The following is a 20,832-nucleotide window of genomic DNA, read 5'->3' on the forward strand; positions in this document are numbered from 1 at the left end:
CGCCAACTCTGCATACCTCTGCCTCTGTGTGCTGAAGACCGCTGCGCGCCACTCCCGATAATCCTCACTTTCCTCCCCCGTGTTTACCCCTTTCTTTCGTTCGCTGCAGAATGGCCGAGGATCCATCCGGATGGTCATTGACCGAATCTGATCCCCAAGTGTTTACTCAGCTCTTGCGTGATCTCGGCGTGAAGGGACTGCAAGTGGTGAGTCGAGTTCCCGTCCCTTTCATATACTGTACTAGCCGTTCGTTGTGCTGCGCCACACTTCACATATACAAATGCTCTGCAAGCATCACGCGTTCGGCAAATATACTGACAATAGGGGCTTGATTATCCACTCCTCTATCTGCGATATGGTCGTTTGAACTGATGGATGGACCGCAGGACGACCTGTACTCTCTCGATCCATCGACGCTAGAGACTCTCAAACCCATCCACGCCCTCATCTTCCTTTTCAAGTATGTCGAATCGAGCGGTGCATCAGGCGAAGGGACTAGCGGTGTTGAAGTCGACCCTTTAGAAAACGGTGTCTGGTTTGCAAACCAGGTGAGCTTTGGAAAAGCTTCGAGACGTCCATCTTCAAGAGGAAAGATCGAAGCTGAAGGAAAGATATGGCTGTGATGGGACAGGTCATCAATAATAGTTGTGGGACACTCGCTGCTCTTAATGCTGTAAGCTGCTAGTCATCTACTCAAAGCGGGATCCATAGCTGACATTCTCGGCTGTAGGTCATGAATATCCACCCGCAACCTTCGTCACATCCTGGTGAGACTGTTGAGCTCGGCGTAAGCTACCTTCACTGCGAATAGTCCTCACATTTGTTACTGATGTGGTGAGAGTGTAGCCTGAGCTCGACAATTTGAGAGACTTTGGAGCTGGTATGGGCTCGCAAGAGTGAGTATAGCTAACCGTTTCTGGAGATGTGCTACGTAAGCTAGCTGACTGAATGATCCCTTTTATAGCCTCGGACACATCCTCTCATCATCTCCTCACATCCGTGAGGTCCACAACTCATTCTCCAAATCATCCCCCTTCTCACTGGACCCCACCGCTTTTCCCGAACGAGAAAAGGAAGACGCGTACCATTTCGTCGCTTATCTCCCTGTCAATGGGATCTTGTACGAATTGGACGGACTGAGACGGAATCCGATCATGCATGCCTCTGTTGAAGAAGGAGATGGATGGTTGGATATTGCTAGAGATACAATTGAGAGTAGGATAGGGACTTATCCTCCTGGATCGGTGGGTAGTTTCCCTTGACATCCTGATTTTGGCACTGTATTCATTACACTTTGTCGATCCAACGGTCATTCTTTCTCTTCAGCGAAAGTGCATCATACTCGTAGTGTCATCCAGCTGACAACGCTCTGCACATCCACAGCTCATGTTCAATCTCCTCTGCGTCCGATCAGCCGCCATCCCCCGCCTTCAGAGACTCTTGCAAGACCCCACCACGCCTGCTGAAATGCGCTATCAACTTCAAGATCAATTGGATCACGAACGCACGAAAGCCCAAAGAGGAGAGGTCGAGAACGCTCTCAGACGTCATAATCTGTTACCGACGGTTTTTGCTCTCTTCAAAGCCATGGGCGAGAAGGGGCTGATGTGTGAGTTTTTTTGTCTAATTGGCAAGGCTATGTAGGAACAGTGCTGATTCGACGGGTTGTGAATAGCTAAAGCGGTTGAAGAAGCTAGAGCCAAGGGGAAGGAGAGGAAGGAGAGACGAGCAGTCAAAGGGGAGGAGTAAGCGGGGAGTAGAACAGTCATCGTCATAATGGCCAATCAAGCAATATATCATGGATTTAAGCATCGCCAGTTGAAGACAGAGACTGTGTTTCGAACCAATCAGTATTCTATTCATTCAGCCGGAAGGACTGTACGTCGGAACAGCTACATTTGACGACCCCTTGGTCCGTTTAGCCATGTCAGTCTTCTCTTGTAGCGACACAGGTCAGGCATCGGTTTTCAATCCAAATCGTCAGTAACAAGATCCAATTCTGTACACGTCAGCCCTGCTCCCTTTTTGTTCAACTGCACTGATCGTGATTAGACCGATCAGTCTTTCGCTCAATCCTGCTATCCAGTGATCGAATTCCATTCTGTTCCATTCAATTCATCCTCTGTTGCCCACTACACTACTCGACCCTCAATCCAATCTAATGATGAGCCTCGTGCTTCGGCAAGTCCTTCTCGAGGAAAGCCAAATACTCATCAGCGCTCTCACCGCCCTCGGTGGACGCGGCCGCGGCCTTGGGGGCAGATCCACCGATGGTAGGTTCCTCAGCGTCGAATTTGGCGAGTTCGGAGGCGAGGTCGGTGGGAAGAGAAGGGGCCGAAGGAGGGTTAGGGGCGGAGAAGGATCGGACGGCTCCGACGTGGGCGTTTTGGTCCTGTTATTGGAAGATACAACATGAATGGTTGGATAAAGAAATGGATTTGGATGAGTTTGGTCGATTTGAGAGTGGAGTCAGGTGTTTTGAGGGACATTGAAGTGAGTCAATTGAGAGGTTGGTGACGCGGAGCAAAAGAGTAACATCAGTTTTTGTCACACCATACTTCGCACCACCACGAGATATGCGCTCAAAACCCACCTTGGGAGCGGGCTTATAAGCCTTGAGCTGGTTGATGTACAAGTCCTGTACGAGATCTATTGAACAAAGGTGGTTCAGCAACTGGTCGAAAAGCAATCTTGCACATTCGGCCGATTCTCCATTTCCATCCACGTCCTCTGCGTTGAGTCGACGACTTTCACTTTTTTTCCACCCATCATTTCTCGCCGCAACGTGATACCTGAACAGGACACACTCACCCATCTTCACAGCGGAGACGGCAAAAGATCGAGTGAAAGTGGGAGCGACCCGTTGAGCCTGATGAGCCTGATGAACGGATCCAACATCAGCACAAAGTCTCCCTCTCAACTCGCGGCCTCTATATCCTCCTTCCCACGGCGTTGCAGTGATGACTGTAGCTACTCACGGAGAGACGAAGGATGGAAGCCATTTTGATCTTTGTCGATGCCTTTGAGTGGTGGACTGAAAGAGTACGAGTAAGTGCAGAGTCAGATGGTTTTGGATGTAGGTTGTACGAACGAACGGTTTGGCGAAAGACAGGGTCCCACGGAGCAGAGAAACGGATGTCGAGTCTAGCGTGCCTAAGACAATCAGGACCAAGAATACCATTTAGCGCGCCTTTCTTTTGTGGAAATGACCTCCACCCGATGTTCAGGATCGCGTCGATGGGACATGGCGGGTCAAAAGCGACAAAAGTAGGAATTGCAATGTTGCGTCACGTCGGATTCCTTCAAAGTCATATACCCACCTCCGGCTTGTTTACTTGTACGATATCGAATAATCTCGAGTAGACTGAACAGGCGGTAAAGACGGTCATTCAAAATGGGTATCAAAGGTGAGCTCAGCTAGCTGTAAGCCATCAATGTGAAGGCTGATCCGGAACACAGGCCTCACGGGATTACTGAGCGAGAATGCACCTCGCTGTATGAAAGATCATGATATGAAGACTGTGTGTATAGACTTGCACACCAGCTATACAGAGGACAACGTCTTTAAAGTAGCTGACACGAGGTTCACTCTTCCAGCTGTTCGGTCGGAAAGTCGCTATTGACGCATCAATGTGAGTGTTGTCCCGATCTTCCTCGTTCTCTCAATTTCTCTCGTCAGCATTGTTCGCAGACGACTGGAACCTATCAATCACCGATACACATTCCTTGACATATTCTTGCACCTTGACTCAGTCTTTACCCCTGGATTGTCACTGCTCACCCAAAAACTACAGGTCGATCTACCAATTCCTCATTGCCGTTCGACAACAAGACGGTCAGATGTTGATGAACGAGAGTGGAGACGTGACCAGGTGTGTACCGTTCACACCGGACCCTTCTCGTCCATACTTACTCACGAGCCAACGTACGCAGTCATCTTATGGGTTTCTTCTATCGAACAATCCGAATGGTGGACCATGGGATCAAACCTTGTTATATATTTGACGGAAAACCACCAGAATTAAAAGGCGGTGTGGTGAGTGCTTTGTGAACCCTCTGCAATCAAGATGGGATATCAAGCCGGACACTGACGTCTTGTTAGCTGGCGAAACGATTTGCGAAGCGAGAAGAAGCGAAGGAGGGAGAAGAGGAGGCCAAAGAGACTGGTGAGTTGGCGAGCTTTCGACTAAAAACGTTTGAATGTCCAAGCTTGGAGTGTAGAACTCACTTCTCTACTCAGGTACCGCCGAAGATATCGATAAGCTCGCAAGAAGACAGGTCAGAGTGACCAAGGAACATAATGAGGAGTGCAAGAAGTTATTATCGTTGATGGGTATCCCTGTTGTGACGGTAAGTCTCATGTCTGGTTTGTGCCCTGCAACTGTAATTGATTCGATGACTAGGCTCCTGGAGAGGCAGAGGCTCAGTGTGCAGAGCTGGCGCGAGCGGGCAAGGTATGTGAACTGGTCGAGGGCGGGTGACTATGCTGAGCGGCTTTCGCAGGTTTATGCAGCCGGTTCTGAAGACATGGACACCCTCACATTCCACTCTCCAATCCTTCTTCGACATCTAACATTCAGCGAAGCGAAGAAAATGCCTATCTCAGAAATCAATCTAGATATTGCATTACAAGATTTAGGTATGGAAATGGATCAGGTGGGTGCCATTGTGTTGAGGTCTGTCTTATCGATACTGACACCCAGCGCCTATCTGCAGTTTATCGAGCTGTGTATTCTCCTGGGTTGTGACTACCTCGAACCATGCAAGGGTATCGGACCCAAAACCGCACTCAAACTGATACGAGAGCACGGATCGCTCGGCGGTGTTGTCGATTTCATCCGTGGCAAGATGGCGGAGAAGGCAGAGGAGAACAAACATATCAAAGAGGATTACGATGATGAATCAGATAAAGAAAGCGAGGAAGGCGGCGGAGGGATGATGGTCAACTCTGATGGGGAGGAAGTGCCGATCGCCAAGAGCAGTCCTGTGAAGAAATCACCGGCTAAGAAAAAGAAGAAGGTGACGAGTGCGGGGATGGTGATCCCTGATTATTGGCCATGGGAGGAGGCGAAACAATTGTTCATCAAACCGGATGTGGTCAAGGGGGATGATCTGGAGGTGGGTGCTGCGTCCTCTGAGATTACCTCCTAGGCAAACTTAGCTGACCTTTTTTGTCTTGTTCAGCTCGAATGGAAGGCGCCCGACACGGATGGACTGGTAGACTTCTTGTGTAGAGATAAAGGCTTCAAGTGGGTATCCCTTCCAAGGGCTCGTGAACGCATGCTGATACTGCTTCTCATGCAGTGAGGACCGAGTTCGGGCAGGAGCTGCCAAGTTGAGCAAGATGTTGGCAGCCAAGCAACAAGGACGACTGGATGGATTTTTCAGTGTGAAGCCCAAGGAGGGTAGTGCACCTAGCAAAGCAGCAGCTGGAGGGAAGCGAAAGGCGGAAGAGAAGGGAGGCGCGGCGAAGAAGAAGGGAAAGAAGTAATTGCTGCCAGTGCATGTATATCGGGGGGTTTGGGACTGAGAGACGAGTAGTCATGTAACGTGCATGTATGACTTATATATATATATATGTCTCATATATAGTGAACCAGACGTTCAACTGCGACCGAACGGTGATCGCGTTTTCGGTTTAAACGCTAGTAAAGAGACTCTGTGATTTTCCCGATGTGGTAATTATTCCTTTCAGAGTCCCGAATTGATCTTCCTGAATTCGAGTACAAGTCCAACTAGTGTAGCCGAAAGAAAGGGGGGGGAAAAAAAAAACTTGCTCGTCACTGGTCTCCTCCAGAGCGAACGAGTCGAAAAATCCATCATTAGGTCATTTTATTTCATTTCGTAGTGATTGGAGAGAGAGAGTGTACAAGTCACATCTCTTCGTCTACCAATCAATCCAAAAGGACAAGGACAAGGTCAAGGAAACCACACAACGTCCATCAGAAAACTCAATACTTGTACAGTCTTCGTGACAGAGTCATCATCACAACAGAGCCAAACAAAACACCAAAACTCGTTTTCGAGACCTTCGAATCCTAAATACAAACGCTTTCCTCCAAAATGTGTCCCCCACCTGATCAACCAATCGTCGCCAACGGTAACGGTGTCGCAGCCGATGAGGAGATGGTCGCTATCGACACTACCACCCCTCACATCTCGTCTTCCACCAACGGTCACGTCAACGCCGTGAACGAGACCACCACCCAACAACCCCCTGCCGTCAAGAGTCACAAGGGCGTCTACGGTCGTGCTTCGGATTTCCTGAGTAACACGAGTAACTGGAAGGTGAGTGCACGCATCAGGAGATGGATCTAGCAAGTATGGGGAGCTAATGCTGAGAACCGCTATTCTTGTAGATCATCGAGAGCACATTGAGAGGTGAGCTAGCAATCCCAATGAATAGAGCCATGGAAACCGCGCTGATGTGATCCGAAAGAGGGTGAACAATTCGCCAATGCTTTCTTCACTCTCGAGACCAAGATCAAGATCGCCAAGATGTGAGTTGAAGTGGACAACAACCGTATCTCCATAGTTCCTCCCACCGTCCACAGTGTCCTTGCACCTCAAATGCTCTGTTCCTTGTTATGCGATGCCCAATCCTCCATTAGTTGGCTTGTCAGCCGGCTGCCAATCGATCCTGGCTGACTATCTTATCACAGGCTTGACGAATTCGGTGTTGAATACATCGAGCTCACTTCCCCTGCCGCTTCTCCTGAATCCAAGGCCCATTGCGAGGCTATCTGCAAGCTTGGTCTCAAGAGGACCAAGATCTTGACACACATCAGATGTCACATGGACGACGCTCGATTGGCCGTCGAGACTGGTGAGTGGACTTTTGACGGGGGCGTGAGGCGTCGCGGACTTATGCTGACTGACATCCTGGACGGCGTGCAGGTGTTGACGGTGTCGATGTCGTCATTGGGACTTCCTCTTTCCTCAGAGAACACTCTCACGGCAAGGACATGACCTGGATCACCAAGAAGTGAGTTGCCCGCGCCCTGCTTTACCACATCTTCGATCTATCCCATCTCCTACCTCGAAGTCGGCTGATCCTTACCTTATTGAAGGGCTATTGAAGTGATCGAGTTCGTCAAGTCCAAGGGTATTGAGATCCGATTCTCTTCCGAGGACTCCTTCCGATCCGAGCTCGTTGACCTCCTTTCCATCTACCGCACAGTAGACAAGATTGGTGTCAACCGAGTTGGTGTCGCCGACACTGTCGGTTGTGCCGATGCCCGACAGGTGTACGACCTCGTCAGGACATTGCGAGGTGTTGTCAGCTGTGACATTGAGACCCATTTCCACAACGACACTGGTTGTGGTGAGTTCGAATGTTCTTGTTATGAAGCAGAAATGCAAACTTATCCGCTGTGTGTTCTTAGCCATCGCCAACGCATATTCCGCTCTCGAGGCCGGTGCCACCCACGTTGACACTTCTATCGTGAGTTGAGAATATCTGCCGACCGCGGTCGCCTTGTGCATGTCACTGATCGGTCCCCTGCAGCTCGGTATTGGAGAGAGAAACGGTATCACACCTCTTGGTGGTCTGATTGCCCGAATGATGGTCGCCGACCCCGACTACGTCAAGAGCAAGTACAACCTTTCTATGCTCCGAGAGCTCGAGAACGTCGTTGCCGAGGCCGTCGAGATTCAAGTACCTTTCAATAATTACATCACCGGTTTCTGCGCCTTCACCCACAAGGCTGGTATCCACGCCAAGGCCATCCTTGCCAACCCTTCCACTTACGAGATCCTCAACCCCGCCGACTTCGGTATGACTCGATATGTTTCCATTGGGTGGGTTGGAAAAGTCACATTGTCGTGACGCTGTGCTGACCCTCAAACCTTATAGTCACCGATTGACCGGATGGAACGCTGTCAAGTCCAGAGTAGAGCAACTCAACCTCAGCATGACCGATGAGCAGATCAAGGACGCTACCGCCAAGATCAAGGAGCTCGCCGACATCAAGACCCAATCAATGGAAGATGTCGACATGATCCTTCGTATCTACCACACCGGTATCAAGACTGGTGATCTCAAGGTCGGCCAATCGGCCGTCCTCGACAAGCTTCTCGAGCAGGTGAGTGGGGTCGCAAAGGATCGACAAAAGATGGTTGCGTGGGAGTGAGCTGACGCATTTCTCCTACAGCACATGCCCTCAAGAGATTCTTCTCCTTCAGGCAGATCTAACGGCACCAACGGCACCCCTGCGAAGAGAGCCAGAATCGGAGAGCCATCCGCTTAAGTATGGAAGGAGAGTGAGGTTCAGAGTGAGGTTCAGAGTGAGGGCGGTGTCGATTGTGTAGATTCAAAGACATACAAACTGTATTGAGGAAGCAATGGAATTGCTTGGAGTAGGATCGAGAACGCACCGAGGTTGGGTTTTGATCATTATCATATCTTGCTGTCTGTCATGCCATGTCATGTTATGCGTTTGCTGGGATTGCTTGTTCAGCCGGCAATTGAATTGTGCATTGTACTGAGCCCTGGGTGAAGATCTATCCTCAAGTATTGACCAGAGTCTCTTTCGCACCACGTTGTCGTCCAAGATCTGTTCAGACTTGGTTCCCTCGTCCCATAACTTACGACGCTGATCTGAACTCCATCAATTCATTGCATTACATGATCGTACAGAAACAGAATAAGACTACTTTGGTCCAGCCCGACCTCCTCCGATAGATAAGTTAGCAAATCTACCACAAACCAGATGCGACGCCCGATCCTTCCTATCGCGATCGCTCGCTCGCTCGCTCACACCCTCTCACAGACCTTGATGGCGGCCTTACACCCATATCCAACAACGGCAGAGAGTAAGCTGTGCCCGGGCGCCTTCTGCGCTCCTTCTTCGACGGCGATATCGAGATGACCGAGCTCGTCGTCCCGGAACTCACGGATGATGTCGGCCATGAGGGGGAGCGAGGGGTGTGGTTGGGTCTGAGATTGGGGAGCAGTGAGGAGGGGTTGGAGAGCTTTCAGTTGGCTTTTGAGTGTAATGGGATGGATGTTAGCTGTGGCCTACATTGCATTGATCGTTATGATTGAGTTGACAGTCTTCTTGCTCCCTCTGACCGATAGTCGGTCGCCTTCCTGTCTTCGATGACCTCCATCTCTGTCCTTGATCCCTTCCATCCCGTCATCCTTTCCGACACCATGGCCACACGCCCCTCTGCGGTACCCGTGTGCACGTGCACGACCCTTACCCACACCTCGATCGAGACAAGACCACAAAACTCCATACCCATACCCAAACCCGACTCCGCCCGTCACTCACTCATCATAATGCTCCCCGATGACCGTCTCCACCGCCTCGGTGCAGGCCATCGCCGCCTCCTTACCCATCAAGCCCGTCCCTGCGCCCAGTCCAAAAGCCATGACTTGCCATAAAGGGTAGAGCATGGTCGGACGGGCGTTGTGTTGGATCTGAAGCTGGGAGAGGGTCTTGAGATGATGACGTTCGTTCTCCCACATTTCCTGGGTCGGTGAGCGTCAGCTTGTATCGTCGAGAAGGGTCTTGGGGCAGAATGGTCGTCAGGCTAGGGATGGGATTGGTATCGGGATCTCTCACGGGACTGTGATTGGGACGAGGATATTTGGTGAGTGTGGACCCAGTCCGAGAAGGCGAGTCAGGAGTGATGAGTACATCGACCATGATCGATCAACCATCGTCCGCGACCCAAAGAGACAATCTCCCCAAAGCTCATCCCCTCATATCCGAGAAGAGTATCGCACTCACCTCGATCTGTTCCGCCGTCTTCTTATCCCCTCTCAACTCCATCGCCCATTTCTGACCTCTATAGATCCAATTAGCGCCCAATTCGCCCGCTTGGTCCACCCTGATGATCCGATCGACCAGAGCGCGATGTTCGTCAGACAAGTCCGAGGGGGTCGAGGTGGTTGCTTCGGGAGAGTAGGCCGGTGATGATGATGACTTGCTAGTAGAGTGAGGCGGAGATGAGGGTCCAGCAACGGGGGAAGAGGAGGGTGTAGTTATGGATCGGGAATAGGCGTCGGACGCTAATGATCGCAGTTGGATCTTCGATAATGTGGATTTACCGAATGAACGGGCCGCGTGACGAGGGACGATCAAGGACATTCTGTTATGCTGCTTGAAAGTTGATGGTGACACAAAAGAGTTTCTTTTGTGAGAGAAGAGTATTGCAATTGAGCAAGAAGAAGAACTGAAGCTGAAGCCAAAAGTAGATCGAAGTCGAACTGACTTTTGCGATTGAGATCTCGCGATGACAACGTCGCCGGAGCTCTCCGTTTGTGACCAGAATTGCTCTTCTACGGTCTACGGCATAAACACAAATGCTCAGATTTGATCTTAGGTACAACCATTGCCACCGTGATGATTCTGTAATACATGCATGCGATGGACCCGTTCTCTTTCTGTCTTGTTTCTGCTCATTATTGTTGGACTGCCACGAGTTGTCAGCCGACTTCCAGAGGATTGATACTCTGTTACAAACGACTCACTGGGCTTGATCTTGAAGTGGAGTGTGATCAGAGAAAAAATGAAGCACTATCGATTCCGTCGCACAGGACATCAACGTTGGCCCTTGCTCTGGCGGACAGCGTTCGTCTCAGACTCACTTTGAGGTCCTGAACGAGATAGTAGAACACTCTTAATCCTTCTGCGTCGGATGATTCGTTGACATCTGCCAATGAGCCGATCTTGGCGGTCTGGAAGGTTGCATGACAATCCAAGTCAGATATGCGGACTCTTGGAAATTGGATCAGTCGTGGTTCCGACTCACCTCAAACGCGATATGGTCTTTATCTATTCGTACTTCCAGCTCCTGCTTTCCTACAATGTTCTTCTTGGGCCAAGAAACGTCGTCTTCTCTAAAAACGTCACCAGGAGTCAGTCCGCAGTGTGGGTGAAGCGCAAATAAAATAAGACCCAAAGCGCCTACTTTGCAATTTCGCTCTCTCTGACAATCCTCTTCAACTCGTCGACGACTGCTGGTGAGACGTACACTAGGGAGAGAAAAAGGTGTATTGTCAGCAACGAGCAGCCTTCCTGCCCTGGTCCATATGACACTCCGTCCTTCTCCCACTCGTTGAGACGTGTTTTCGCTCCTCTCTCAGGTTTGCTCACACTCGAACTCATCCACCCAGACTACCTTTGCCTATATGTAAAGCTGAACAAGTCCCCCGTTGTTTCTTCGCACCTCCAATCGACTCTCCCATGTATCAGGAACCTCACGACCCCTTCCGCCCGTGAGACAAAGCCACCCCCAACCGCATCGATACCCACTTTCTTTTCTGATCAGACTATCGTTCCTATAATTCGAATTATTGGCATATCTGATTCGGCCTAGATAATCAGAATGATTGATAACATCAGCCTTCGTCTACGTCAAGTTGCTCTTCCTTCACATTCCGACAACTTTGCGATTCTTCCATTGTCACAAGGCCCATCCACACATGCTTTCGTGCATTCATACCGTTCCTTGATTCCTTCGATTATGCTCGCTTGATCCTTCATGTAAAGTGTGGAAGGTCCACTCACCATGTGCATATTCGAATTCAAGGAATTCATGTCCGTGCATACCTTGATGACCGGTACTGCACCGTCACAAGGCAAAGACAGTCAGCTCCTCTTCCTCCTGCTTGGCTCCTGCTTGGGTCGGTGGACTCACTAGTATCTGTATATCATGAACAGAGATCCGAGTGTGTCCATCAGCAGTCTATCTCCGTTCATATAATCGTTGGAGGTCCCATACGTACCGAAGGTAAAAGGGATCGCGTTCCAGCTCTGCGTTGGCCATTTTGAAGACGAAGAAGGTGGGATAAGCCAGATGTATACAGTCTAGTGGAGTTAGCCCAAAGCTCGTCTTGGATGTGTTGACTGGCTGATAGATAGTGTCAAATACATCCATGTCCATCATCAAGTGATAACTTACTCGCGAAGCAATCACCAAAGACGACTGAGTGGCAAGCGGGGTTTATTCCGGAACCCGTCAATGTGGCACTCGCATCTGTTGTGCATTTTAATAATATTCTTTTGCATTCTTCATCGTCGTAGCCATCCTCGGTCCAAACACTCGTATATTACCCTCTCTCGTTCAGAATCATGAAAGGGAATAGGCAGAATAAAGCTATGGTAAATGAGACAGTAAGAAACTATTGGACACATAAAAGGACTACTTGAGGTTTACTTCATGCCCTCCTCTACACTCGCCTTCCACATCGCTATCTTTCTCGTGCCACCATTCGTCACGTACTTATCGTTCCTCTTCATCTACTGAAGCCATTTTAAAGCTCATTCTTGGCACTCTTGCTAGCCTTGGCGCTGATGCTGCTGAGAGAAGCAGAGTATGAAGAAGCGGACTTGCTGGCAGAGCTAGCGCTGGCAGCAGCGACGGAAGAGGCCGAGTAGGCCGACTTGCTGGCGACCGAGTAAGCGGAGCTGAGAGACTTGGAGAGCGATGAGGAGCTCTCGAGGGCGGCATGTGAGGCGGAAACGGCGGAGAGGGAAGCCGACTTGGCGAAAGATGAGGCTGAGAGAGATGCAGAGTGAGCGGCAACGGAAGCGACCGATGAAGCAGACGAAGCGACGGAAGAGGCCGAAGACGAAGCGTAATTAGCAGCGCTAGAAGCAGACTTGGATGCGACCGAAGCGGCGCTGGTCAACGAAGGGTTGTTGGCGGACTTGGCAGCAACGCTAGACGCGGATGAAGCAGCCGAAGAAAGACTGCTAGAGATGGAAGAAGCGGCGGAGACAGCGGAGGCCGAAGCGGACGAGGCGGAGGCACTGGAGGTCGGCGCGTTAGTTAATGATCTCACAAATACACTTGAAACTTACACAGCGCTGTTGGACGCAACGGAAGCAGCAGAAATAGCGCTGGCACTAGCAACACTGGCAGCGGAACTGGCAGAGTTGACAGCGACCTGGTAGACTGACGAGACGGAGGCGTAAGCCTTGTCGAGCTTCTCCTCAGCGGTCAACTTGGAGGCGGTGAGGAGCTATACAGCTTATTAGCATATTTCTAGATGCAGTGAGAGAGGACATACCTCAAGAACACCGGCAAGCTTCTCCTCGGCAAATTCGACTCCGCCGCTGATGGTCTCTCGGATAGATGCGAGGATCTGCTCGACCTTGTTCTGGGACTGGACGTAGTGGACTGCAGCGTCGTTAGCTTTGTCAGCTAAAAAATGCTGAACAACAGCTTACTTCGGACCTCGTGGATAAGAGAAGGTCGAGTAGAGTACTTGGTGTCGTCGATACCGTAGCTTCGGAGCTGGGCTCGGAGTCGCGCATCAGGCCAGGCAAGGTAGGGAGCAGAGGTTGAATCCTTGTACTTGTCGGAGATCAGGTTGACCAACTGTGATCGGGCATGTCAGTAAGTCTCGCGCGCGCCGAAGTCCAAGCAGCTCACTTCATCACGCTTGGCCTGGAAATCAGACTTGATGTAACCGTGGTTGACGAGCCAAGCCCTCAACTCGGAGTCGGTCCATCCACTCCAAACTGTCGACTTGGCACGGGTGTAGTGCTCATCCAAAAGTTTCTCGTACTTCTCCTTCTTGAGGTTAGCGGCATCTGTGCTACTATCGAGAATGTCAATATCGGGGATGTCAACGTCGTGCGTTCGCTGCACTTGGATTTGAGACTTACATGACACCCTCAGAGATCAACCAGTCTCGCATCTGACTCTCAGTCCATCGAGAGTAAGCCTTGTCCTTGGTCTCAAAGTAGTTGGCCTTCATGGAGTCGATAAGCTTCTCACGAGCGGTGGGCTCGGGATGAACGATACCGTGCTCGACCAGCCATTCGTGAATAGAGCTGGTAGACCAGGCCTCGTAGACGGGGCTAGTTGCCTTCAAGTAAGCGGTCTTGACGTTGCTAAGAAGAGCGGCTCGACCGGTAGGCTCCGGGGTGGACAAGACGTTATGCTCTTGGAGCCAAGTTCGGAGCTGGTTATCATCCCAAGTGGAGAAGACGTAGTCCTTGCTGTCGTCGAACTTCCTTTGAACCTTGGCGGACGCATAGGCAGCTTGAGCGGATGCTTGGGAGGCGGCACCGTAAGCGGCGGAGGAGACAGACGAAGCAGCACCGTAGGCAGCAGAAGAAACGGAAGAGGCGGCTTGGTCGGTAGGGTGACCGTAGACGGCGGTGGAAGCGGCGGAAGCTTGTTGCTTGGCCTTGACCAAGAGCTGCTCACGGTTGGAGGAAGGAGAAACGACGCCTTTCTCCAAAAGCCATTCCCTCAATTGACTCTCGGTCCAACTGCATGCGATGTCACCCGAGATAACTATCCGACCAAGATACAACCAACTTACGTGTCGATTAAAGCCTCGCTGTAGGCTTCGAAGTGGCCTTGAGCGGCACCAACGGATGCAGCTCCCCACTGAACGCAGAAATCAGCTCAGGTCTTGTTTGTGAGGTGAACCAAGCAACCCACCTTGGCAGCGGCATCAGCGTTGTCAGCGACTTGCTTTTGGATCTCAGCGAGAGTTGCAGAGTCTTTGACGGCGATTCCTTGCTCCTTGAGGAAAGCGACGGATTGATCGAGAGACCAGTCTTCGTAGACGGCTACATGGGTGGCGTGTGATATGAAAGTAAGAAAGCAAAGGAATAAAGGAGCATGACGTGCGGAAGGATCGAATGACGCGTGGGAAGAAAATAGCAAAAGAAAAGGCCTCTGTCAGCTCTTGTTTTTCTCTCTCCATCGATCTCCCTTGAGGTGGCGATCGTCCAGTAGCCGTTGAGAATTGTATGGGTGACTCACGTTTCTCTTTGCCGAACAGCTTGGCTTCGCTACCCGCGGCGATGGCGAGGACGGTGAAGAGGACCGTTCTTGTGATTCTCATTTTGTTTGTAAGATGTGATGTCGTCAAGAGGTAGATTGAGTGTCAGAACGCGATTACCTTGTCGTTATGTGGTAAAAGGTAAGAGTGGAAGAAGGGGAAAAGAAAGATGAAAAGAAGATGATGGTCTAGTAATGGTGGTGGTGGTAGTAGGTGATGTGTCGTCGGTTCCAGCGTTACAATCTCATTGGAATGATGATTATTTCGTGTCAAGGGATGGATGCCATCATAGCACGTCTCGGTCTGATGACGTCAATTGCGACATTCTCATAATGACGCGGGGGCTCACTGTAAAGTTAGATCTTTAGTAACCGGGTCATATTTGATCCCGTTCGTGGCACTATGTCGAGGGTGGAGGATGTCCACTTTGCTTTCGCGCGTCATATTACAGGTTCTAGTCGAGATTCCAAAAAATGTAAATATAGACTTGGACATCAGGTATATATATATATCACGGGAAGCGTCCTGCTTGTTGTCGAGGTAAAGTAGCCCATATACTCAGTCATACTCTCGAAAACAATGTGCAGATGGTTCACATATCTCGGGGAAGAACCCCAACTTCTCGAAGATCTCGTCCTGAGACCGACCCATTCCTTGGTCAAGCAGAGTGAGCCTGTTCTGACCCTGTGTCCAGTAGTTGCCATGCTGAACTCATAATGATCCACAGTCGATGAACACTATCTTCCACCTTCGCACAAATCATTCGATCCTCTTCCACACAAGTTGCCTTCTCAAAGCCCTTCGTCGCTGTCCCCTACATCAGCGAATGACACGGGATCTCCTAACCCCCTCACGAACATGGATGGATTCGGGATAGGATGGTGGTCCGACTCGTATCAGGAGTTCGACTCTGGGACAAGTGGGAAAGAAGGGTTAAGACCTGTAGTGTACAAGAATACTAGACCGCCATTGAACGACCTTATCTTGAGGAGCCTGGCAAGTGGGATCGCCACGAGAGCGGTGGTCGGACATGTCCGTGCGGGTACAGGTGGGTCCAATCATCAAGCGATATCCGATCCCCACAGAGAGGTCATTGATCATTGCATATCTCAGGCCTTACACCGGTTGTCGAGACCAATTGTCATCCTTACACCTTCGGGCGACATTTGTTCTGCCATAACGGAACCCTCGGCTCGTTCCACCTGTTCAAACCTCAGCTTCTCCTCCTCTTACCGATCCGATACCAACTCGCCATTCTCGGAACCACAGATTCCGAACACATCGCCGCACTGTACTTCTACCATCTATGTGGCGAACAAGGCGACTGGGAGAAAATATACCCTGTTGAAGAGATGGGCGAGGCGATGATCAAGACTCTGAAGGTGTTGGAGGACCTAAAAGCCACTGCTGAGAAAGAGAAAGGCGGTGGGAAATCGGAACATAACGCCTTGAACCTCTTGGTGTCATCAGGATCATCACTGGTCGCCATCAGATATGCTTCGCCAGCAGGGAAAGAACCCCCGTCCTTGTACTACTCGACTACTGCTGGTGCTGTGCTCAACCGAAAATACAAAGGTCATCCAGATGAAGGGAAGCCAGGTTTCAACGTAAGCGAAGAGGAAGGTGACAGGGAGAAGGAGGACCATAGAAAACACGTCATTGTCGCCAGTGAACCTAGTACTCTTAAGGCGGATGAGTGGGAGTTGATAGATAGTGGCGCTATGGTTCTGGTGGATGAGGAGATGGACTTCAGTATGGAGGCACTGGATCTGTGAGCGTTTCACTATTGCGACCAGGAAGGTAAAGCATATGCATGGTAGCTAGAAAAATCAGAGGCAAGTACTTCAAGTTCATACAGTAAGCAGATTAGATGATGACACCTGGTCATCGTCTGCCAAGCGGGCACCCTTCTCTTCTTCCTGCGATGACACACCAGCTCTTCGTCATCGTCATCCTCTACCGTGGGCTCCGGAGCAAGAGCGTTGATCCCTATCTGAGTATTTCCAGAAGTGGGGACAGAAGGCGTGGCGATAGAGGCGGCTTCAGTAATTGAGCCGGCAGTATCTGTCGTGTTGGCAGGTGTGCTGGAAGTCGCTGAAGCAGAGATGCCAGAAGCCGAGCCAACAGTCTGGTTGGCGGAGGGTTCGGCGCCGTTGTCAACTTTCTTCTCGGAAGACAAAGGGTTGGTACCTGAAGCTCCGTACGAGGTGACCACATCGCTTCCTATGTAATCAATGCAGGTACCAGAGACACAGTAACCTCCCGTGGAGTTCGTCACTTGAACGAATTCTGCCTTCTCCTGGTAGCCAGATGCTTTAGGAGCAGGAGTTCGGGAGGAGTTGAAGAAGAGATTGTTGCCTGGAAGTTCCGGAATAGCCCAGAGTTGGCCGACCCGCTGGTGGGTTCCGATTGTCAGTGGCCACAGGGCAGGGCGGGTGATGAGCAAAGCGAAACTCACCTCGTTCACAATTTGACCCTGAGTGACACAAGATCCGCTGTCTATTCCGTTGTTGTACGCCTCGTTTCTTCCTTGGTCGATCGGCGCACAGGTCTTGCTGATACTTGTACCGTCGTAGCACTGGTGGAAGGTATCGACGATGAAACCGTGTGGGAATCCATTGATCCAATCTGCGTGGAAAGTGTACCCGAAATCATCTCCATTGGCCCTGATTGCTTCTGTCAGTGAATTTCGCTGCTTGTCGGCGGGAACACACACAGTACGAAACAGCCAGGATACCATTCATATCCTTCACCAATGTTCTCTTCCTTGATGTGGTACGTGGCTGCGAGCAAAAATCACTTCAGCGACCTGTTCGCCCCACAGAAGAAAGTGCAACACACTTTCGAGGAACAGATGGGGAATCTTGTGATACCCTTCGGGGCATTTTCCACCCTCTGGATTACCATCGATGGGGTAGTAAACGTGCGAGCCGTCTTCCTTGTAGGCGTTGACTCCATCCCAACACTCGGGAAAGTTGATCTGCCATCAGGTGTCAATCCGACAATATGACTGACAATCAGGCGTTGCTCACCTGAGGGCGAAGCGTGAGACATTCCCTGTTGGAAGGGATGTATGGGGTTTTATCTAGCCTAGGAATGAGCGTTGACGAGAGCGGGTTGTCACATCTTGACTTACCGTAACTGCCTCCAGCATCGATGCATTGGAAGCTGACTGCATTGTCCAAGGCATTCGAACTGTTGTAGGTCGTTCGCGTGATATCACCTGCCACCACGCGGAAGTCGTCGGGAACCACGAGGAAATCGTCATCGGTAGGATTGGTGAGAGGCATCTTCCAGCTAGCAGCAGGTCTGCGATCAGTGAAATGATCTACAGCAACGCCGGTTGCAAGAAGGCGGCTGTGGGCGAGAGAGGATGGATACTTACTATGCGGATGCGCCGTCCCCCACAATTGCTGAATAGCTTCCATTCCTCCATTTGCTGGAATGCGCCTCAGTGTTGGGCGAAATGTGAGACGAAACATCAAGCTCACTAGAAGAGCAAAGGTGCCCAATAGCTTTCAACGAGGATCAGCATAGGGCTGGGGCTTGCATTGTTTGATGCACCCACCTTGATTTGTCTTGAGCCAAGTTGGCCGTGGTACACTGACAAAGGGAAACAAGTATATCAGCACACTTTGAGTCTTCGCCGGTCATGACGAAAGTACTGTACTCACCGAACCGGCTTGAGCGGTTGCGAAATCCTCTGTCGCGGTAAAAGCTGAAGATCCTACAACGTGGTGAACGTGCGAAGAGACTTTACCGGGGCTGATGATAGGGTCGAGGCGGGTGTTGATCAGAGGGAAGAAATCCCTACGGGACAAGTAAGAGTCTAAGCAGTCATGTGGGCAGTAGGCAGCGGGGCTTGCTCTCACTCAGTGAACAAGAGATCATCATAAGCTGTTGTGTAGGGGGTGGCGAGAAGCGAAGCGATGATGATTAGTCGTGTCCTCATAGACATCATCTTGCTTTAGTGCTGCTGTTGTTCCGGTCTGATAGTGATCAAGGCAGCGCCCCGCGCTATGATGAGTGAATCGTCAGTGGGTCAACGAGGTTGTCCGGTGATTGAAGGAGATGGAAAAGGGTGAAGAAAGAGGTGCAACAGGTAGATACAGATGAGAAACTGCCATAGCATTTATATGTGTTCCTTTCCACTATTCGAGGGAGTGGAACCACTCAGTATTTTACTCCTCAACACACTTCGCCAAAGGCATGAGGAGCCATCGACCTTGCCCTGTATCAGGAGGTAAGTAATCAATGTATACCAAGCAAGGGCATGCCCTAGAGGACCGGATACAAAAAGGGGATGATCTGATTGAGGACTTCTCCTTCTTCTTGGGGACAGGAGGACAATCAATCAATCTGCTTGGTCTCAGATGCCTTGTCAGTGCTGCCGTCGGTCATCGACCGTCCTTTCGTTTCAGGTTTTGTTGTGGCGTCACCGCATCGGCCATTTCTGATATGAATCTGAGGAACAAGGGAGTCCAGAATGAGATCCAGATGGTCTCTCTTGTGACTGGTTGCATGTATCGAATGCCAATGAGGGTGTTGGACGAAACGAGGCAGGGCCGAATATCGTCTGAGGGAGACGGGGTCATATTGTAGTCGCGAGGAAACTTGGTTGGTTCGTGACAGAATTGCAGTGGTCTCAACCTCAATCGAATCAAAAAGGACGAACAGTCTCCGTGTCTCGGTTCTAGTCAGTGCACAAGCTCTCTTGATACAACGAGCAGATCAGCTCGATGTAGACGGCCTACAGGAGTATGCTGTGTGGTTGAGACCGCAGCGCCGAAGTTGGATGAATCGCCGGTAATCGCCGAACCGGTACGACCAGCGCACAATCGTGCGAGTACAGTTCCTCAAAATTCAACCATCTCCCAATGCCCCACAAGGATCGCTGTCAGTGTCACTATCAAGAGAGAAAAGAAAGCATACCGTATGATAGAGGTCGTGACGTCTCCCTTCATGCACAGCTTCTAAGCTATTCGCGATGCATCGCCCTCTTTCCGAGTGCTGAAGACAGTCAGGTGTTTCAAAAGATTTGACCTAGCCACGTACTCCAGATCTATCCTTGGGAAAAGCTCAAAATCTCCCTTCTTGCTGGTTGTACAGGCTCTTGGTTGTATGGACTGAAGATCAAAATCGTTCCGATTCAGCTCACAATGACATAGCACTCGGTGACGAATGCTCTGACCGATGAGCAAACTATTGTCCTCAAGATGGGAAAACCCGAATCACTTGCTGCCGTATCTGTACCAGCTAGCTCAAGCTCTCCCGATGTGGCGACTCGTTCCGCGGATCCGGTCTTGCGCTCGGACAAAGCAGACGAGATTGACGCCCCGGCCTCATCTGACTCCAGTGAGATCGTCAGCGATAGCAGACCAGCCCCCAGTCCAGCTCTGAACGACATAGGTGAAGAATGGGACGAGGAAGGGCTTATCGAAGGGCAAGGAGAAGAGCTACCCTCGTATGTGCTGGCATCCCTCCCAGAACTTGAGGCTGGCCGCACGTATGAGACTTGTGTATTCAACAGAGCTTGGATTGAAATGGCGGGTGACCGAGAATTCGCCGAGGCCGTTGCTGAGGGGAGATCTGGGTGAGTTCGTATGGATGCGGGCGGGATGAATCAGATCGACATACCACAAATATAGCGGACGAGAAACAGCAGATCAACGAGAACGTGGAGACTCTTGTTGGATCGGAATGAGTGCGACCGAGTCGGGCAGTGAGTGATCATTTGATTTTACGCACCTCTAGGACCCTCTGCCTCCCAGCTTCAAGAACGCGTCTCACTCAGAACTATAGCCGCCCCCTGTTCCCTTTCCCCATCCTCAATCTCTAGCCCAACCATTTCCTCAAGAGCAACCCCCTTCATACAATAGAACCTTCCCAATTGCATCACTCTTGACATCTTTAGTTCCTACACCATCTACGATCACTAATCTATCAACTTCCGTCAAAATCACCAGGCTGCCTTCCACCTCTCTCTTTCGATTGGACTACGGACCCCCCTCCACAGTCCATTCCAGGGAGACGATCACAAGTACCTTATCCTGCCCCTCCCGTCCTTTCGTGAT

At 50.7% G+C, this 20,832-nt stretch overlaps 9 protein-coding genes across 9 annotated transcripts; 5 read left to right on the forward strand and 4 right to left on the reverse strand.

Moving 5' to 3' along the window:
* Window positions 1–110: 110 nt before the first annotated feature.
* IAR55_005884 (uncharacterized protein) lies at window positions 111–1,749 on the forward strand (the record flags this gene model as incomplete). Its single annotated transcript, XM_066948973.1, has 8 exons — window positions 111–206; window positions 387–548; window positions 632–673; window positions 731–787; window positions 847–896; window positions 965–1,244; window positions 1,384–1,609; window positions 1,676–1,749. The coding sequence occupies 8 exons, from the start codon at window positions 111–113 to the stop codon at window positions 1,747–1,749; spliced, it is 987 nt and encodes a 328-aa protein (XP_066800746.1).
* A 409-nt stretch (window positions 1,750–2,158) lies between these two features.
* IAR55_005885 (uncharacterized protein) lies at window positions 2,159–3,002 on the reverse strand (the record flags this gene model as incomplete). The annotated part of the gene is made up of 4 exons (XM_066948974.1): window positions 2,159–2,392; window positions 2,594–2,649; window positions 2,812–2,869; window positions 2,979–3,002. The coding sequence occupies 4 exons, from the start codon at window positions 3,000–3,002 to the stop codon at window positions 2,159–2,161; spliced, it is 372 nt and encodes a 123-aa protein (XP_066800747.1).
* Window positions 3,003–3,394: 392 nt separating this feature from the next.
* Window positions 3,395–5,491, forward strand: IAR55_005886 (flap endonuclease 1; the record flags this gene model as incomplete). The annotated part of the gene is made up of 12 exons (XM_066948975.1): window positions 3,395–3,407; window positions 3,460–3,521; window positions 3,598–3,632; window positions 3,795–3,872; window positions 3,934–4,036; window positions 4,103–4,166; window positions 4,241–4,350; window positions 4,404–4,454; window positions 4,504–4,656; window positions 4,717–5,118; window positions 5,185–5,249; window positions 5,305–5,491. The coding sequence occupies 12 exons, from the start codon at window positions 3,395–3,397 to the stop codon at window positions 5,489–5,491; spliced, it is 1,323 nt and encodes a 440-aa protein (XP_066800748.1).
* Window positions 5,492–6,063: 572 nt separating this feature from the next.
* IAR55_005887 (homocitrate synthase, mitochondrial) lies at window positions 6,064–8,249 on the forward strand (the record flags this gene model as incomplete). Its single annotated transcript, XM_066948976.1, has 10 exons — window positions 6,064–6,288; window positions 6,360–6,381; window positions 6,440–6,500; window positions 6,663–6,826; window positions 6,898–6,985; window positions 7,071–7,324; window positions 7,386–7,444; window positions 7,508–7,800; window positions 7,856–8,084; window positions 8,154–8,249. The coding sequence occupies 10 exons, from the start codon at window positions 6,064–6,066 to the stop codon at window positions 8,247–8,249; spliced, it is 1,491 nt and encodes a 496-aa protein (XP_066800749.1).
* A 506-nt stretch (window positions 8,250–8,755) lies between these two features.
* On the reverse strand, window positions 8,756–11,778 carry IAR55_005888 (uncharacterized protein; the record flags this gene model as incomplete). The annotated part of the gene is made up of 10 exons (XM_066948977.1): window positions 8,756–8,984; window positions 9,276–9,475; window positions 9,738–10,288; window positions 10,481–10,526; window positions 10,598–10,687; window positions 10,762–10,849; window positions 10,921–10,984; window positions 11,265–11,324; window positions 11,520–11,575; window positions 11,738–11,778. 10 exons carry the CDS (start codon window positions 11,776–11,778, stop codon window positions 8,756–8,758), a joined length of 1,425 nt encoding a protein of 474 aa, XP_066800750.1.
* Window positions 11,779–12,265: 487 nt separating this feature from the next.
* IAR55_005889 (uncharacterized protein) lies at window positions 12,266–14,821 on the reverse strand (the record flags this gene model as incomplete). Its single annotated transcript, XM_066948978.1, has 9 exons — window positions 12,266–12,764; window positions 12,816–12,976; window positions 13,025–13,134; window positions 13,185–13,335; window positions 13,390–13,555; window positions 13,626–14,237; window positions 14,291–14,358; window positions 14,413–14,543; window positions 14,740–14,821. 9 exons carry the CDS (start codon window positions 14,819–14,821, stop codon window positions 12,266–12,268), a joined length of 1,980 nt encoding a protein of 659 aa, XP_066800751.1.
* A 516-nt stretch (window positions 14,822–15,337) lies between these two features.
* IAR55_005890 (uncharacterized protein) lies at window positions 15,338–16,533 on the forward strand (the record flags this gene model as incomplete). The annotated part of the gene is made up of 3 exons (XM_066948979.1): window positions 15,338–15,425; window positions 15,486–15,806; window positions 15,872–16,533. The coding sequence occupies 3 exons, from the start codon at window positions 15,338–15,340 to the stop codon at window positions 16,531–16,533; spliced, it is 1,071 nt and encodes a 356-aa protein (XP_066800752.1).
* Window positions 16,534–16,541: 8 nt separating this feature from the next.
* Window positions 16,542–18,719, reverse strand: IAR55_005891 (uncharacterized protein; the record flags this gene model as incomplete). The annotated part of the gene is made up of 11 exons (XM_066948980.1): window positions 16,542–17,153; window positions 17,217–17,424; window positions 17,475–17,541; window positions 17,600–17,738; window positions 17,791–17,843; window positions 17,895–18,055; window positions 18,144–18,197; window positions 18,250–18,273; window positions 18,327–18,361; window positions 18,433–18,568; window positions 18,631–18,719. 11 exons carry the CDS (start codon window positions 18,717–18,719, stop codon window positions 16,542–16,544), a joined length of 1,578 nt encoding a protein of 525 aa, XP_066800753.1.
* A 1,255-nt stretch (window positions 18,720–19,974) lies between these two features.
* IAR55_005892 (uncharacterized protein) lies at window positions 19,975–20,355 on the forward strand (the record flags this gene model as incomplete). Its single annotated transcript, XM_066948981.1, has 1 exon — window positions 19,975–20,355. One exon carries the CDS (start codon window positions 19,975–19,977, stop codon window positions 20,353–20,355), a length of 381 nt encoding a protein of 126 aa, XP_066800754.1.
* Window positions 20,356–20,832: the final 477 nt, after the last annotated feature.

Source organism: Kwoniella newhampshirensis, chromosome 12 (genome assembly GCF_039105145.1).
Source record: "Kwoniella newhampshirensis strain CBS 13917 chromosome 12, whole genome shotgun sequence".
Lineage (NCBI taxonomy): Eukaryota > Fungi > Basidiomycota > Tremellomycetes > Tremellales > Cryptococcaceae > Kwoniella > Kwoniella newhampshirensis.